General features: G+C 36.4%; 5 protein-coding genes across 8 annotated transcripts; 3 read left to right on the top strand and 2 right to left on the bottom strand.

The window, feature by feature from the left end:
* The first annotated feature begins 64 nt into the window (after window positions 1-64).
* On the top strand, window positions 65-5,452 carry LOC105689150 (iron-sulfur clusters transporter ABCB7, mitochondrial). 2 transcript variants are annotated; one of them, XM_025747041.2, is made up of 12 exons: window positions 246-386; window positions 724-1,024; window positions 2,248-2,499; window positions 2,579-2,786; window positions 2,895-3,061; window positions 3,136-3,414; window positions 3,487-3,661; window positions 3,750-3,907; window positions 3,990-4,153; window positions 4,244-4,373; window positions 4,446-4,721; window positions 4,808-5,452. In XM_025747041.2, exons 2-12 carry the CDS (start codon window positions 746-748, stop codon window positions 5,060-5,062), a joined length of 2,343 nt encoding a protein of 780 aa, XP_025602826.2. In that variant the 5' UTR covers window positions 246-386; window positions 724-745; the 3' UTR covers window positions 5,063-5,452. The 2 variants fall into 2 exon arrangements, with proteins under 2 accessions (XP_012261385.2, XP_025602826.2); XM_012405962.3 differs by lacking the exon at window positions 724-1,024 and having other exon boundaries at window positions 65-386.
* Window positions 5,453-5,564: 112 nt separating this feature from the next.
* On the top strand, window positions 5,565-10,061 carry LOC105689051 (putative protein tag-278). Of its 2 annotated transcripts, none has more exons than XM_012405806.4 (9): window positions 5,565-5,786; window positions 6,027-6,136; window positions 6,214-6,371; window positions 6,451-6,669; window positions 6,732-6,851; window positions 6,931-7,169; window positions 7,252-7,327; window positions 7,459-7,964; window positions 8,029-10,061. In XM_012405806.4, exons 1-9 carry the CDS (start codon window positions 5,722-5,724, stop codon window positions 9,545-9,547), a joined length of 3,012 nt encoding a protein of 1,003 aa, XP_012261229.2. In that variant the 5' UTR covers window positions 5,565-5,721; the 3' UTR covers window positions 9,548-10,061. The 2 variants fall into 2 exon arrangements, with proteins under 2 accessions (XP_012261229.2, XP_048506883.1); XM_048650926.1 differs by having other exon boundaries at window positions 5,565-5,812.
* LOC105689077 (all trans-polyprenyl-diphosphate synthase PDSS2) lies at window positions 10,042-12,354 on the bottom strand. Its single transcript, XM_012405834.4, has 6 exons — window positions 11,660-12,354; window positions 11,448-11,576; window positions 11,170-11,371; window positions 10,816-11,082; window positions 10,592-10,747; window positions 10,042-10,517 (listed from the first exon to the last, which is right to left on the bottom strand). Exons 1-6 carry the CDS (start codon window positions 11,974-11,976, stop codon window positions 10,362-10,364), a joined length of 1,227 nt encoding a protein of 408 aa, XP_012261257.1. The 5' UTR covers window positions 11,977-12,354; the 3' UTR covers window positions 10,042-10,361.
* On the top strand, window positions 12,313-14,699 carry LOC105689070 (exodeoxyribonuclease). Of its 2 annotated transcripts, XM_048650928.1 has the most exons (8): window positions 12,313-12,426; window positions 12,702-12,900; window positions 13,031-13,312; window positions 13,501-13,627; window positions 13,708-13,851; window positions 13,928-14,071; window positions 14,143-14,323; window positions 14,466-14,699. In XM_048650928.1, exons 2-8 carry the CDS (start codon window positions 12,871-12,873, stop codon window positions 14,581-14,583), a joined length of 1,026 nt encoding a protein of 341 aa, XP_048506885.1. In that variant the 5' UTR covers window positions 12,313-12,426; window positions 12,702-12,870; the 3' UTR covers window positions 14,584-14,699. The 2 variants fall into 2 exon arrangements, with proteins under 2 accessions (XP_048506885.1, XP_012261249.2); XM_012405826.3 differs by lacking the exon at window positions 12,313-12,426 and having other exon boundaries at window positions 12,433-12,900.
* Window positions 14,686-15,653, bottom strand: LOC105689071 (trafficking protein particle complex subunit 3). The gene is made up of 2 exons (XM_012405827.3): window positions 15,445-15,653; window positions 14,686-15,326 (listed from the first exon to the last, which is right to left on the bottom strand). The coding sequence occupies exons 1-2, from the start codon at window positions 15,481-15,483 to the stop codon at window positions 14,829-14,831; spliced, it is 537 nt and encodes a 178-aa protein (XP_012261250.2). The 5' UTR covers window positions 15,484-15,653; the 3' UTR covers window positions 14,686-14,828.
* Between the last annotated feature and the right edge of the window lie 707 nt (window positions 15,654-16,360).

Below are 16,360 nucleotides of genomic sequence, written 5' to 3'. Positions count from 1 at the left end.
CATAGAATATCTAATTGTGCTACCAAGACAAGACACTCGAATCAGACAGTTTTCCAACTACCAGACTTTTCCTCTAGAGTGCAGCCTACAACCATACATGTAGAGCTCCAAGTATGGTGGAGAGTAGAATAACTAAAGTCCTGTCATTTTCGTCATATGGTAATCGTTCATTCATGGGTTAGTTTAAATGGCCAGTGCTCTCCGTGAAGATGTTGGGGTATGTCTTATGCAACCGTCTGGTAAGACCTGGACTGCTTCATGACAGAAAACTTTGGATAAGAAATTTTAACTCTTCATCATTTGCTGCAAGACATCTTCCACTGTACAGAGTTTCGATAGCTACCTCTTCGCTCCATGGATTACCCCTCTCGATAACTGGAATTAGGGTAATGTTCATATGCTAGCCTTTCCAGTCTATTAAACCATTCATAGCAATTGTTAACAATTCTTATTAGATATACTCTAGATCATGTTTCTACATTCCTAGATATGATTGCTTTCAGCAATGATAATCATATGGTAACCTTTGCATAGTTTTGGAGCTATAATCTATTCAATGAAGCAGTTTTACTACATTACAAAATTGGGATGTGATGCCAAAAACTTTCAGTCAGCAAAAATGAGATGACTTCTTTATAAGTTGTTTCAGGTTGTTGGCTAGGATTAAATTTGATCATGAATCATTATCCAGTATTCACGGTTTTGATTTTATTCCTTGTACAGATATAATTAAGCCTCTAAATAAATGGGGCGCACATTAAGAAGGCGCCATTTCAAAAAGAAGCAGTATTCGGTGGAATCAGAAAATGAGGCAGTGAATCTTGAACATTTATCAGCTTGGATGAGGTCTGAGAACTGGTCTCCAACTTGTGATTTACTTTGTTACGATTTTCCAGGAACTGGAAGAGGCTTGAAAGCATTGCAAAGAGTTGAGAATAATACAACAATTATGAGGATACCTAAAAAATTGTTGATCACAACATCCAATATAACACAAAGCGATATTCAACAGATACTTTTGAATGCAAATATATCTGACGCACAAAGCGTGTTAGCGGGATTTCTAGTTTATGAATTACACTTGGGACATCAGTCTAGATGGAAACCATACTTGGATTCACTCCCCAAATTTTTCAGTAATCCATATTTTTGTATCAAATCTGAAAAGCAACAGCTACCTAGTTATGTATCAGATTTCCTCAATGTACAATCGATCCAGATTAAAAGAACTTACTTAACTCTGATAACTGCTATTGATGATGTTGGAAACAAAAAAGAATGTGGACATTGTGGTTTGGCTTATAAAAAAATCATGAAGTTCTCTAAATACCTTTGGGCATACTTTGTTGTTAATACACGTGCAATTTATATAGACAATGATGAATCTGGAAGGAAATTTAAAAGCAATAATTTAGCCTTAGCACCTTTTTTGGATCTTTTCAATCATAGTTTCACTGCATCAGTAAAAACAGGGCTTGTAAAAAAACAGTCACAGGAAGAATTTTATGAAATTACCACATTGAAATCCTTCAATCAAGGATCCCAAATTTTCATAAACTATGGTGCCCATGACAATACCAAACTGTATGTAGAATATGGCTTCTACATACCAAATAATCCATTAGATGAAATATTATTCGATATATCAGATATTAATAGTTGTGTTTCTTTATCAGAAGTTCAATGTGATTTTTTAAAGACTCATGGTTTTGATAAAAGAATGGGATTTAACACCACTGGCCTAAATTACAATGGAAAGGTTTCGGTATTCGTTGCGGGTACAAAATTAGCAAAGAAATATTGGCTGCTGAAAATATATGGGGGTAATCTTAATGATGGTGAACTCACAGAAGTTCATTTGTTGGGAAAAAAAATATTAGAAATTAAGAAAAATATGCTTATCGATAATTTAAAAAAAATGAAAGAATTGACCAAAAAGGGAACTTATAGTTTCAAAATTGCAGTGAACCTCGTAGAAGAACATATTCGAGTTCTCGAAAGTTCACTAAGAAACATGGAGAAATGATTATAGGATGTTATTTTTTCTTATTTTTATATAAAATAAATGAAAAATAAATTTTCTGAACAAAAATTGGTTAAAATTTCACCCCACCTATTCTTTGCCATTGCTCAAAATGTTTGCAAGGGTTACCAAACATTGCACTTGACCAAGATAGCAATCATATAATTATGTGAATAAATCCTTCTATTTCATACATACTGAAGTTTCATATCCTATAATTTTAGAATTGTAGCGGCAATGTCATTGATCGTGCACAAAAAAAGAAAAATGTACCACAATCCAAACCTGTGGTCACACCGGTCACAGTATCCTCCGTAGTAACAGGTGTAACTGGTGGTAAACCAGGTCAGCAAAAGCGGAATTGTTTCCATCCAGGTACATCGAATATAGGAAGTGAAGTTATCAACTTCCAAGACAAGCCTCCAGTCACAAGTAAAGACATGCTTAAAGGAATGCTAAGTTACATTTGGCCAAAGGTATAAAAACGAATCAAAAATCTGTTCTCATTTCAATTGTATCAGGAGTTCGTGCGTATTTTACTAATTGGTATTTTAGGATGATCCAACAATTAAAAAACGAGTTCAACTGGCAATGGGGTTGCTGGTCGGTGCAAAGCTCATGAATGTTTGTGTACCATTCTTATTTAAGAATGCGATCGACACACTAAATACTCACGCTGTAGCAGGAGGTGGAGAACCTCTACTGAGTCTTGGAACAGCTCCTGAAACTATAGCCACCGTAGGAACGTCCCTACTCATTGGCTGTAAGAAATCGCTAGCTTTATGCATGTATATAACGAAGTATTATTGAAGATATCTTCACCTTAAATAACAATTGTAGCTTCTAGTGCTCATTTTTTGACTTCTTATAGACGGTATTGCACGTGCTGGTGCAGCTGGATTAAACGAACTTCGAAATGCAGTATTCGCTAAGGTAGCACAGCATTCAATCCGCAGGATAGCGAAAAACGTATTTCTCCATCTACATAATATGGATCTCGCATTTCATTTGAGCAGACAGACTGGTGCATTGTCTAAGGTGAGCTAATATTAGCTGTAAGTGCAAAAGATATTAATTGCAATAGATTTTTTTTACTAATTTCTGAATTACAGACGATAGATCGTGGAAGCCGTGGTATAAATTTTGTTCTTAATGCAATGGTATTCAACATAGTACCTACGGTATTTGAACTTGCCTTAGTCAGCACAATTTTGGGTATCAAATACGGGCCAGAATTTTCTGGAATAGCGCTAGGATGCGTAGGAATTTATACAGCATACACACTCGGCGTTACTAAATGGAGGACAAAGTTTCGTGTTTTTATGAATCGAGCAGAAAATGACGCTGGTAATAAAGCAATTGATTCACTCATCAATTATGAAACAGTGAAGGTGGGAAATTCTTCGAAAATGTTAGTGAACATTATCAACATTATTCAATATTTTCTGTCCGTATTTTCATAGTATTTCAACAATGAACGATACGAAGCTGAACGTTATGACGAGTCTTTGAAAAAATATGAAGCAGCTTCATTAAAAACCAATACAAGTCTGGCACTGTTGAACTTTGGACAGCATGCTATATTCAGCGCCGCTTTAAGTATGATTATGGTTCTGACAGCGAAAAACATTGTTAATGGTAAGAACTCACGGCTTCAATGATTATACAAAAATATCTGTGACAAAATGATTGACTACTTTTGTATTCATTCTGAAATATTTTCCAGGCACAATGACAGTTGGTGATTTGGTAATGGTAAACGCATTGCTATTCCAATTGTCAGTTCCATTAGGCTTTCTTGGTTCGGTATACCGAGAAGTGAGACAAGCACTTATAGACATGCAAACGATGTTTACTCTGATGACTATGGACAGTTCCATCAAGGTATCAGAATGAACTTTATGTATAACAATCTATAGTTTATAGCGAGCAATTTCTCTTAACGATTAATGTTTTTTTTTTGTAGAACACGAAGAATCCTGTACCTTTTCAGGTGACACCCAGCACCTCAGAAATTACTTTCAAAAACGTTCATTTCCAGTACGTCGAGGGTAAAACGATATTTGAAGATCTGAGTTTCACTATTCCAAGTGGTAAGAAGGTCGCTATTGTAGGTGGATCAGGCTCAGGGTGAGATTTCTTTGCTCAATCTTTTTCATCAAGCTATTCGCGCACTATAAATTGAACTCTTGGATTTCATGAAATGATTCTTCATTACAGTAAATCGTCTGTAGTACGATTACTCTATCGATTTTTCGAACCGCAACAAGGTGAAGTTTACATAAACGGGCAGAATATTCGCGATATCGATGTGAATGAACTGAGAAAATCAGTGGCTATCGTTCCACAGGTAAAATGTACTACATCTCATATAGAAATAACAATTACTTCTTAAATTACGCAATTTTGATTTTGTATGCAGGATTCTGTGTTGTTCCACGATACTATTTTTTACAACCTTCATTACGGTAATTTGAAAAAAACTGAAGAAGAAGTTTACCAGGCCGCTAAAATGGCCAACCTGCATGACGCTATTCTAAAATGGCCCAAGGGTTATCAAACGCAAGTTGGGGAACGAGGATTGAAATTAAGCGGTGGTGAAAAACAGAGGGTTGCAATAGCGAGAGCAATATTAAAAGACAGTCCTATCCTTGTATTTGATGAAGCTACGTCATCGTTAGATTCAATCACCGAACACGTAAGTATTATTCTCTGCAGTCACTCAAAAATATCATGCAAGTGTCAATTTTTATAGTTGTTCAACTTCCTTTCTCGTTGGTACAGAATATTTTAGAGGCTTTAAAACGTGCGACTGTAGACCGTACGTCGATCGTCATCGCGCATCGTTTATCAACTGTAATGGATGCCGACGATATTCTAGTCTTGGATGGCGGAAGATTAGTGGAAAGAGGAACGCATGCCAAATTAATAGCCACGCCAAATTCTCTGTACAGTAAATTATGGGAAGCACAGCATATAGGTATGATTCACCAAGATAATAGTGAAAAACTTGCCCAATCAGAAGAAGGGTCACTGTAGTGAAGCAGGAAGGTTGAAAGTTACTTGAGTTTGAAGAATATAATCTCCACGGGTGTCGTGTTACACCCGTACCCATGTAAATAAATTTCGTAACTTGTGTGGTAGAAATGACAAGAGTTATAAGAGGTGAAACCAATAATGTAAATAGTTGTACAGGTATTCAACGAGTACGTCATTCAGATAGAGAGTATTGTTGATTCCATTTCTACCAAACATGCTGGCATTTTCGGGAAACAGAATGAATTAGTTATAAGTTATTTGAACAAACCAAAAATGTTTTTATCGTTGTACCCTTCAGAAAGCCAATTTGGATTTTGAAATGTTCTATGAATAATGAAAACTGAAAGTAACATATGTATATGAAATTAAAGGAAATCTTGTTACATTGTAGTGGTTTATTGAATCTTTTATAAGTCTAATTTGAAAATTTGCCCCATCCCAAGACTCGAAAATTACATGAAAATGGATTGTAGGTAAGTAAAATCAATAGGTAAAGAATGCATGAAAGTACGTCGCTATGACGACTCTTTGGAAACAATCATGGATGCCAATCAGCCAGCAATGTGTTTCTGTCAATTGCATTTAATCCGAAAAATATGATCAAAAAGATGCAGGCTGCGATGTAGAAATATAATTATTCACTCATTCTTCGTCGCAAAATGCAAACTGAAGTGCCGGCATTACCTGTAGTATGCTCAGACGGGTGTAAGCGATCACTCACTAGGTAAACATTACAAATTATGTGTACAGGTATATAATATTTTATTTTTTATTATCCATAGATTCACGTGCAATGTGTTTTAATGACGCTTTACCAGCTATCAGCCGCAAGTCACACCCCATAATTGATTCTTCCGCCACTCTTTCTTTATCACTCGAATCTATCGCAATCTAAATCTTTTTTAGAATGATGTGTACAGTTTTCACCACAATAGCATAGTGATTACACCAGTGATTTTTCCAGAAAAGTTGACGAAGAATCAAGGATTACAGCAGCATCAATAAAAAATCAAACATCGTACAAAAATGCAGCTATTCTTTTATCGAAACGAAAGCAGTTGCATCCATTAATTGGTTTGTGATCAAAATAAATTCCCCATCTATGCAATAAAGATAAACCTGCACTATAATTTAATTACATTATTAATCAGGTGGTCCGTATTACAAGAACAGCGCACGTGTTTACGCTATTACCGAGCCCGTAAAATATTCGGAAAAAAATCCTGTAGGACAAAGGGTTTTATCGGCAAAAATGCTACGTGTTAAGCAACTTCAAAATCAATTAACCGACGCTCATTATCGGTTGAATGTATGTACATCGTTATGCCAACTGACATTATCTATTTGATTTTATATCATAAAATTTTACCTTTATTCAAACGCGACAGGAACTAGCCAACGAAAACAGGCTGTTAAAAGCATTGCAAAAAAGACAAGACTCTGCATTACGACGCTACGAAGGAACGAATGCTGAATTACCACGTATAATTAATTCTCACCACGAAGAACTCCGAGTACTGCAAGCTAAGTATAAGAAATTGAAATCGCAACATAAAGACACTTGCGATCTACTGAAAGAAAAAGAAAATGAACTACATACTCTTCAGGTATTTATTTCCTTTCAGTAAACAATCCTTCTGTGATTTTATAAGTCATTTTTTTCGTACAGACTCAGAACAAACACCTCATGCAATTGAGCAAAGATCGAAATTTGGGAGAGAGAGAAAAATTACAAGGACAAGTTTTAGATTTGAATCATAGAATCAAACGACAGAACGAAACAATTCAGGTATTTTGTGCCTCAATTATTCCGTCGATTAATTTCGCTATAACATTTTACGTATAAATGATATCCCGTCTTCCGATAGATGTTACATCGAAAATTGGCACTCGAGGGAAAGAGTTTGAAACATCAATTGAGCAATGAAATAGCTAAGAATAAGGCAATGCAGAGACATTTGAATAAAACGATGGAAAAATTAAAAGGGCTGGAAGATTTGTTGGACAACAGAGAAAAGAAATTATATTACAACGGTCAGTTGCCGATATTCGGCAAACGTAAAAACATAACGAGTCAGTCTCTGACAAATTTGTCAGCCGATGGCAGGTAAAAAATATTATTCAAAATGAATCTCAAAGTTCGGGACGCCAGCGATGGTTGATATAATACATGTTGTTAATTATTACAGAAATCCCACAAATTTCACGAAAAATGGCATTGGAAATAAGGATCACGCAGATCCCAAAGTAGCGGAAAAATCTTTGGTATGCGTGAATACAAGTATTAGTTTAATAGTGCGATGTAATGAACTCTGTAATTACCGGCCAGCACACGCTGTGTGATTACCGGAGATTATTCAATTGAGAATTAAAAAGATGAATTTTGCACTTTACAGCCAATACTTCATGAAAAAGAACCGAATGTTTTGGACCAGAGAATGAGTAATACCACCACAATTTTAACATCGAATACGGCACCATTGTCTCCAAAAACTGAGACAATGGCTAGCTTGAATCAAATTCGGAAATTTCGACTGCAGAAATCTCCTCTCACTCAAAAATTGAGTGCCAGAGATAGATTGAGGGAAAGGCACAACGAAATGGACATTGATGACAATGAAACCATTCCTCACGCTGAAAGCTCCCAAAAGTCGAATACCAGCATGGAACAGTATAACATAAACGCGTACGAAACAAAATTGTCGAAATTTGGAGAAAGTTTGGAAAACGAAACTGAGGGAACTGCTTATAAATTACCAAGAGAACTCAGAAAAGAATTTGGCTACTCGACCAGTGAAAGCGAAAGTGAGGAGTTAGAAAATTCTTCACCTGATCATACACAGGAAAAACAATTTTTAGAATCTACGGACCTAACTACAGCGTCAAAAGAACTGCATGCAAGGTTTGTATTAACACATGCTGAATCGATTCCAATTATATTCACGCTGATACTAAATATTTGTCAGGTTGACTACCGAGGACCATACATCAACCAGTATTGATAAAAACAATGATAAACTCTTCACGGACGTAAATTCGGAGAAATTTGTAAATGAGAAACTTAAATTCAAACGGGAATCCGCCCTATGGGAACCAGTTAAGAAGACTTTTAACAAAGCCGAGTGCAAGGCGGAAATGAGCCAACTGAAAGCAGCTGCTGGTATTTCTGAAAGTGATTCTGAAAGTGATAGCGCAGCTGAATCCAGTAGACAAAAAGAGAAATACGATTTTGTTCTTAAAAATGCTCCAGAGGATTCCGAGAACGAAGATTCGAATCATCCGATTGAGAATGTCCTAACATTTGACGGGGATCATAAGTCTGATTCGGGCGCGGAGTTCGATGGATTGCAAAAAATGAAGAAACGGGCAAGTTCTAACAAACCGAGCGGAAGATCCAAGATATCTGAAAGCCCAATAGCTTCGAGAGATATGAATGATGATTTACCAAAATCGCCGGACGATAATTATGACGGCGGAAGACAACGTTTGATGGACATAACTAAATCATGGACTGAATTGCAAGAAAAGATTATGAGAGAACGCGAAATTTCGGAAAACCAGATAAAAGGTTTGGAAAGCGAGTTAGAAGATGATCTGATATTGGAAAAGAAGAATGTGCATCGAATTGACAACGACGAGATAAAAAGAATGATGCAATCGACCAGAAAAGTCTCTTTGACACTCAACAGTCAAGATAATTTTACGGAAAATATTGACCAGAAATTATATGAAGTCGACAATAAACAAAGCAAAAAATCTCGACAGCTTGCGCGTAGAAATTCAATTTCTCTCGATAATATGAATCTAGGAATTGAATCGAGCGAAAATCTGAGAAGACTTGAACACCGACTGTCAATCGGCAAATTCGAACACGCGGAAATACAATCGAGTGAATTAGAACTACAAGAAAAGGAAGACGAAAGTTTTGACACTGTGGCGGATAAGGAAACATTTCCATCGCGTTCAGGAGCGGGGGATAATTTCATATCCAGCATCAAGAATGAACTGAGCCAAGTCGATGCAACACAAGCTGCACTTCAAAGCATGGTGTTGGAGACGAAGAGGCAAATAAATGAAAACCAAAAATCGAAGACGAAACAGACGAATACGACTAAAATAGATAATTCGAAGAAAACATTGAACCATCATACTCAGCAAGAAACTGATGTTGTGAAAAAGGTAACTAAAACTTTGCAACAGGAACCTTCGTACAAGGAAGAAATGTCTTCAGAAGCGAGGATGATAAATTACAATAAAGAAAAGTTACTAGCTGCGATGAAAGCGATTGACAATAACGAAAATGTTGAGTTTCTGGATTTGCAAAAATCTCAAAAAGGTAACGGGAGTAGCAGGTCACAAATAACAGAGAACCTATATCGTGGGGTGCCAACTCATAATAAGAAAAAAGATGATCTAATTAAGGAGCTATTTGGGGATGGTAAAGGTGATACAAAAACTAGAAACGGATGTACAAAGATGCATTAAATTGACAATGAGTTGCGATTCGGCGGAGTGCCGAGGACACTGGAAAGTGGTCGAAGCGTGTCAGAGGAAAATAATTATGTGAGTATTTAGAGAACATACTTTGATCATCTGATAAGATGACTATTGCAACTGTAATAAGAACAGAAATGACTTCTACTGAGCGGGGCAGACTTTTTTTTTGATAAGACACATATACGCGTTCATTACGAAAAAAGGACAATCTATCTCCAATGCATTTTAGTGGGATCGATGGAATATTATATTAATATTCGAGCCAAAAATAATATACGGGCTATTTAGTCATTTTTGGCAGAACTCGCTGTCCAAAAAATTATATTTGTACAAAATGTATGTTTTATATCACTGTACAAAGTGTAACGTCAATCTATGTACGATATCGTAAAGAGACGAATTAAAAGTAATTTCATACAGATATTGAAATATTATTATTGTTGACGGAACGAGGAGTGAGACGTGGAATAATTGACGGAAGATATAATAAAAATATAAATTTCTTTATTAAATTAGACATTATTGTTGATCATTTCGTACGTGTTACGTCTACATGTCAATTATCGTATACCTATAAGTGTCATGCAAAATCTGTATTATTTACATAAAATTTCAACATCTGTTATTCATAATGTTCGAACATGTTATACGATTTTCTTCCACTACCATATACATTTATAAATAAGATGTGCAGGCATTACAAATCTTTATATTATTCAAACTTAACAAAGGACGGATTGGTCAAACTGATTTCTGGGCTAATGATGTCTCAAGTATTTCAATTCACTCGAAATAATTAACGTCAAAAATCTCCCATTGCCGCAATTATATTTGATAATGCTGTTCTAGCATCACTTTCTTCAAAAACTGCCAATACCTCCATGGCGCGCTGTGAATGTTCCTTCTGCAACTGCTTTGTTAATTCTACACCTGGGCCTGACACAATGATATCATGTACCTGTTACGAATTATGATCATTAGAGTCAATGCTATACAAGACATTGAAGGAATTCATTCAATTTTAAAATGTACCTTTGTGTAGTCTACATTGTGAACAGACTCAAGTCCCTTATCAATTTCAGTCAAAATAGAAGGATCATGTTCGATGTGGAACATTACAGGCGCTGAACACAAGCTGAATGGTATAGTCTGATCTTTACCGTTAAATGAACCCAAATCCAAACAAGCCTAGAATATTTATTTGGTAACAATCATCCGGCTAGTTGAATAGAGTATTCAGCTTGAGATTCAATTACCTGCCAGGCAAGGGCTAAATGCTTGCCAAATTTAAAGCCTTGTTCTTGTATTTCGTCACTATGACCAGCTAGTTTCAAGGTTCCTTGACAAGATTTGCCAAGCAAGGCTCCAGCGCTCAGAACATTTCTGAGCGTCCATTCTGCAACAGCATATCCAGTACGGTCTAACGGTGGTATAGACGGTAATGGATTATTCTGGTTATCTCTTCGACCAACAAATTCAGCCTCTGCCAAGTCACGAACTGCACTTGACATTAATTCAACCAGCTATAGGATGAAGGAATGTCAGGAATTTGAATAAAAAATGACTCCTCATGCTTACGAAAAACAACTAATGGAATCAATAGTACTCACATCTTGATTTCTGAGAGCAGCTAACTCAGCACAGCTATTACCAAGCAAGTAATCGCCGCTCAAAAGAGCAATCTTGTTACCAAATGTCATATCATTCATTTCAGATGCCTCTGGGTAAACACCCGGCTGAATATTCACCAATCCTTTATGCACTAAATGACTAGTGCGTATCATTTCTGTGACCTCAGCCAATGCCCTTTGACTGGGTTGGCATTAATTTGATCATGAAATGTCGGGTAGTCTTTTCAGAATATTTAAGAGAGAAATAATTATCTTACCTATGCAAGACACCAGCAGCTTTGTCTTCCTCCATGTCATCAACACTCAAATGGCCAGCTGCTTTGGAAATCAGAAGCACTATCAGGCCCCAGGCTTGCATGTTGTTTCGTCCATTGTATATGAGACTTCTGCAATAATAAATCAGTATATAAGTATCATTACAGAAAAAGTTCACAGAGAAAATGCAAGTGATGTAAACAAAATTACTTACTTAGCAGTTTTCAGCAGAGGATGATTTGAGCCGACTAACTTTCTCAAATGTAATGCTACATTTGCAATTTCATCACTCAATAGCCATCGCAAGCTCAAAAAAGATGTTGGATAACCAACTATTTTCTCAGCTTCCGAAACAGCTCTGTTCCAATCAGGTTTTGGATTAGTTGCTGCTTTAGCAACAAATTCATTTGTTCTAGTTTCGTGAAACTTTTTTTCTTGTATTCCAATTGTTAATTTATAATTATTATATAATATTGAAGATACAGCATTACTTCTTCTTATTAAGGTATTGACCGTACTATTGAGTGACATTTTTTATAATGAAAAAACAAAAATAGATTTATTTTTAGCAACAGAAAAAAGAAATTTCTCTCCACTGTCAGATGTGTGTTAGCCAGATATTTCTACACTACTCTTAAGAACTTTCTCTTTTGTCCTAATTTCAAATTATTGAACGGTGTAACCTAATTTCAATTAGTGCAAGTTCAGGTTGCCACGAAATATTCTATCATGAATTTTCCCGATTAATTTTAAGCGTTTTAAACATTATTTAATGACACCTATTAACACCCGAATACCGAACGAAAAAATGATTCAAGCTCCGTATACAAGCTACGAGCTGCGACGTCTCGCTGCAACTACAATGAGACGGAACTAACGGAAGGGAACAGGTGGAGTTCTCGAGGTTCCAGGGAAAGCTTCTCCGGAAGAGTGGGGGAAAGTACTTGCGGTCGAGCTCCAAGTTCATCATTCATTGCTTGGGTAGGCTATACTGTACGGAAGCCTGGTGGGGACATCTAACCGATCTTAATGCACTGCACTGCAGCTTTAGGGTGCACGGTAGGGGTAGGGACCCCTTGGCCCGTGCAAGCGTTTCATGTGCTGCAAGTTCAAAAAATTGGTTGACGAATCAGTGAGAGGGCGTTGGCCTTGCTATCGGTGTGTCGGCGTTCCCAACTGCAGTTAGATGTCCTCACCGGGCTTCCGTAGTGATACATTCGTTTGATGAGTAATTTGACGTTTGGTTTGGCGCAAAGTTTGCTTTTGGGGTTTTCGAGAGTCGTGAAGCACAGTCGCGTAAGATTTTGTGCGATTGTTGCTGTAACAGCATCCCAGAATAATCGGTTTTGTGGATCCTCGATTCTGAGAGAAAAATTTCAAAATTATAATTTGATATTATCCGGCCACGTGATATCAAACACAATAATGCCTCCAAAACGGGGAAGACCGGCAAAGGTTAGTACTTTCTGGGGGTTATACTCAATTACGGTTTCTTCATGTCTGTTGAAATATACTACATTACTCACTCGGTTTCATAAAGGCGAAATCATAACCCAAATTCTTGTATTTATCTGATGATATACAGGCAACAAAGAAAACTAAGGCAGGGACTTCACAAAACAGTAAGACAGAGAGCTTAGATAAACCTACTAGTAAGAAGACAAAGCGTGTTACAAGTGACGAGGATTCAAATGATGAACCAGTTTCAAAGAAGACCAAAGTGGAGACTAAAAAGCAACCAATGAACAAAACTGCTACAAATTTGGACAATATTGACTATGAATGTCAGAAAACCAATGAAAATGAGCAGAAATATAATTTAAAAATATGTAGTTGGAATGTATCTGGACTCAGAGCCTGCATTAAAGTAAGTTTTAGCCTCAGATACGTTGATTGGACTATTATAAAAATTTGGCACGTTTTGTTTGAAATACAAATCGTATTTTATCAGCTATAATTCTCTGAAGATACATTTATTGAGTACCACAGTCATTGGGTTTCAAGAAATCAAAGACCTTTTTTATAACGATTATCCTTCTTCTTTATTTCGCTTAGAAAAATGGGATTGATTATCTCTTGAAAGAAAATGCGGACATAATTGCACTGCAAGAAACTAAATGCGATAAAAATAAACTCCCTGAAGAAGTAAAGATTCCTGGATATAATGATTACTTTGTTGATAGTAAGGATAATATTTTCTATGCCTAAGAAAATTCGAAGCATTTTGTAATTACAAGTCTACCATTCATTTCTTCCATAAAGGCAAAAAGTCTGGGTACTGTGGAGTTGCATTATATACCAAAGTAAAGCCATTGAATGTTATGTACGGAATGAATATTCCTCTACATGATGATGAGGGTAGAATGATCACTGCAGAGTTTGAAAACTTTTTTGTAGTTTCAGTCTGTAAGTATTATTCTATCAATTGATTATTATAGTTATTTCTGCTCCCAGTAACTAAATCATTTGATAATTTGGTTAGATGTTCCTAATGCTGGCCAAAAATTAGTTACCTTACCAAAAAGATTGCAATGGAATAAGGATTTCAAAGAATTCATTGGAAACTTGGACAAAAAAAAACCAGTCATTATATGTGGAGACATGAATGTTGCTCATACCGAAATCGGTAGGCTTTTAATGCTAGATTTTTTTTTAAGCACAAAGGTCCTTTATTTCGAAAATATTTCCCTTTTACAGATTTAACAAACCCTAAAACAAATATGAAAAATGCTGGTTTCACTAAAGAAGAACGAGATGATATGACAAATTTCTTGGAAGCGGGATTTGTTGATACATTTCGACAGTTATATCCTGATAAAACTGGTGCATATACATTTTGGGCATACTTTAATAATGCTCGTGCCAAAAATATTGGATGGTAAGGAGTTCCCTTCTTTAAATATCACACCTGTTCTGTTTGTCTAATAACTTAGCATGCAACCAGAAACCCGTTTACCTTGACTACAATTCCCTTGATTACTAAAAACTAACTTACTTCATGAACTAATCATATTTTTCAGGAGAATCGATTATTTTTTGGTATCTGAGGCAATAAAAAATAATGTATGCGACAATGTTATACGTGATCAGGTGTTCGGCAGTGATCACTGTCCAATCGTACTTTACATACACTTGTAAGTTTCTATATTCAGTTATATTCACGTTATATTTCAAGAAGAACCAATGGTACAAATAAATGCATACCGTTTGTTTTTTAATTTTTCTAATAAAATAATAATGTTTTTTAACTGACAGATTTGATTTGTGTTTTATTAGTAATGTACAGCTTACAGTACGTTGATCTAACAGCATATGAGTTGTTTATTCTACAGCATCCTTACACTAATGAGAATGTTTTAGAGGTTTGGATTTGGTTGATTCATTCAATCTTCTCCAGCTGGAATAGCATCTTCAAGTCTCTTGACATATTTCACTCTTAACTCTGTTACACTATCGTTTTTGAGTTGGTCTTGAACGAACCAAGAAGCTACCTCCATCTGCACCATTTCGCAAGCACCTCTCAGTACGCCAGTTAATATGTTACAGTATTTCAAATTCAAGCAGTGATCTGGTAGCTCCACAAACTCTGTCAATGGGTTGGTTTCGAAGCATAAGGAGAATGCATCTCCTGCTGGACTCCAGTTTGTGATAGTTGGAGTAATGCCTAGGAAAATTTTGAATCCACTCTGTATTTTTTCAGCAGTATCCCTAAAGTCATAACATCGACCTGAACCGGTGCGAGCTAAGAAGTCTTCAATCAAACGAATCCCCATGTTGTATCCCATTCTTTCGAGCTGCTTATTAACATCTTCAACATTCTCATAATCTTTGAGAAGCTGCGTCACGAGTGCCCCATAGGTCAATGTGAAAAGTTCTGAATTCTGCAGATCAAGATAAATATGAGCAACTTGTTCAACAATTTATAAATCTCAATTAGGATAAAGATTATTGCATGAATAAACCATACGGTATCGAATTAGAGGGCCATTTAATGCTCACCACTTTCTTTGCATCTAACCGCGGTCCCGTTCTAGACATTATTATAAACAAAATTTACCACTGACGTTCGGTAGTGAGTAATATCGGGTTATGTTGTCACCTACCAGCTGACATTAGGGCAACGCGACGCCCAGCAATCATAGACAATAACAAACATAGAAGTCTTTGACCTTAGTCGGTCTGAGAATAGATTTAGAACGTGTGGTAATCCTTAGTGGCTTTGTCAGTCCATAGTGCTTCATCGCCAGTCGATACAGAACGACGTTACCTTAGAGCATCGTTACCAGCTATCACGTACACGTCATTGTGAGTTGCATTCGCATTTTTTACCATCACCTCGTATCGTGGTCCAGATAACGCCAGATGGAGCAACGCGCACTTAGACGTATATAATTATACGTTTTTTTCGTCTAATTCAAATTTGAATTCGGATTTTCGTGTTCGATCAGCGATGGTTCAATTAGAAGAGGACATTAATTCTTCCGTTTATGCATACAAGTCAATAATTAAAATGAATTTGTTCTTCCCTCAATGTATCACATTGATACGTTTGTATAAAGATAAAGTTTTATGCAATGGGAAGGGCAAGATCGTTGTTATGCATAATTGTCCTCCATTGCATATTTCGTGTTACGTGTAGCAAAATATAATTGTAATGGAACACCATTTGAGTTTTGCAACGGAAGAAATGGTATATGCACACAACTCCGATGAAACATGACACTTGAATATCATATGAACTTGTTTGGCTACTATTTCTCAAAACCTGCAGGCTCGCAAACGTATTATCACCATCGGGTCGCATATGGACGAATCGAAATATCATTGGATTCGTGAGATTTGACTGGGCGACAAGCCGATCTTTTTATTCTATTTTTTTGGTTTGTCGAACGTGGTTTTAAGTTCTCACACCCAT

Source organism: Athalia rosae, chromosome 2 (assembly GCF_917208135.1).
Source record: "Athalia rosae chromosome 2, iyAthRosa1.1, whole genome shotgun sequence".
Taxonomy (NCBI): Eukaryota; Metazoa; Arthropoda; class Insecta; order Hymenoptera; family Athaliidae; genus Athalia; species Athalia rosae.
The sequence above is the reverse complement of the archived record's forward strand: the minus strand, read 5'-3'. Positions and strand labels throughout refer to the sequence as shown.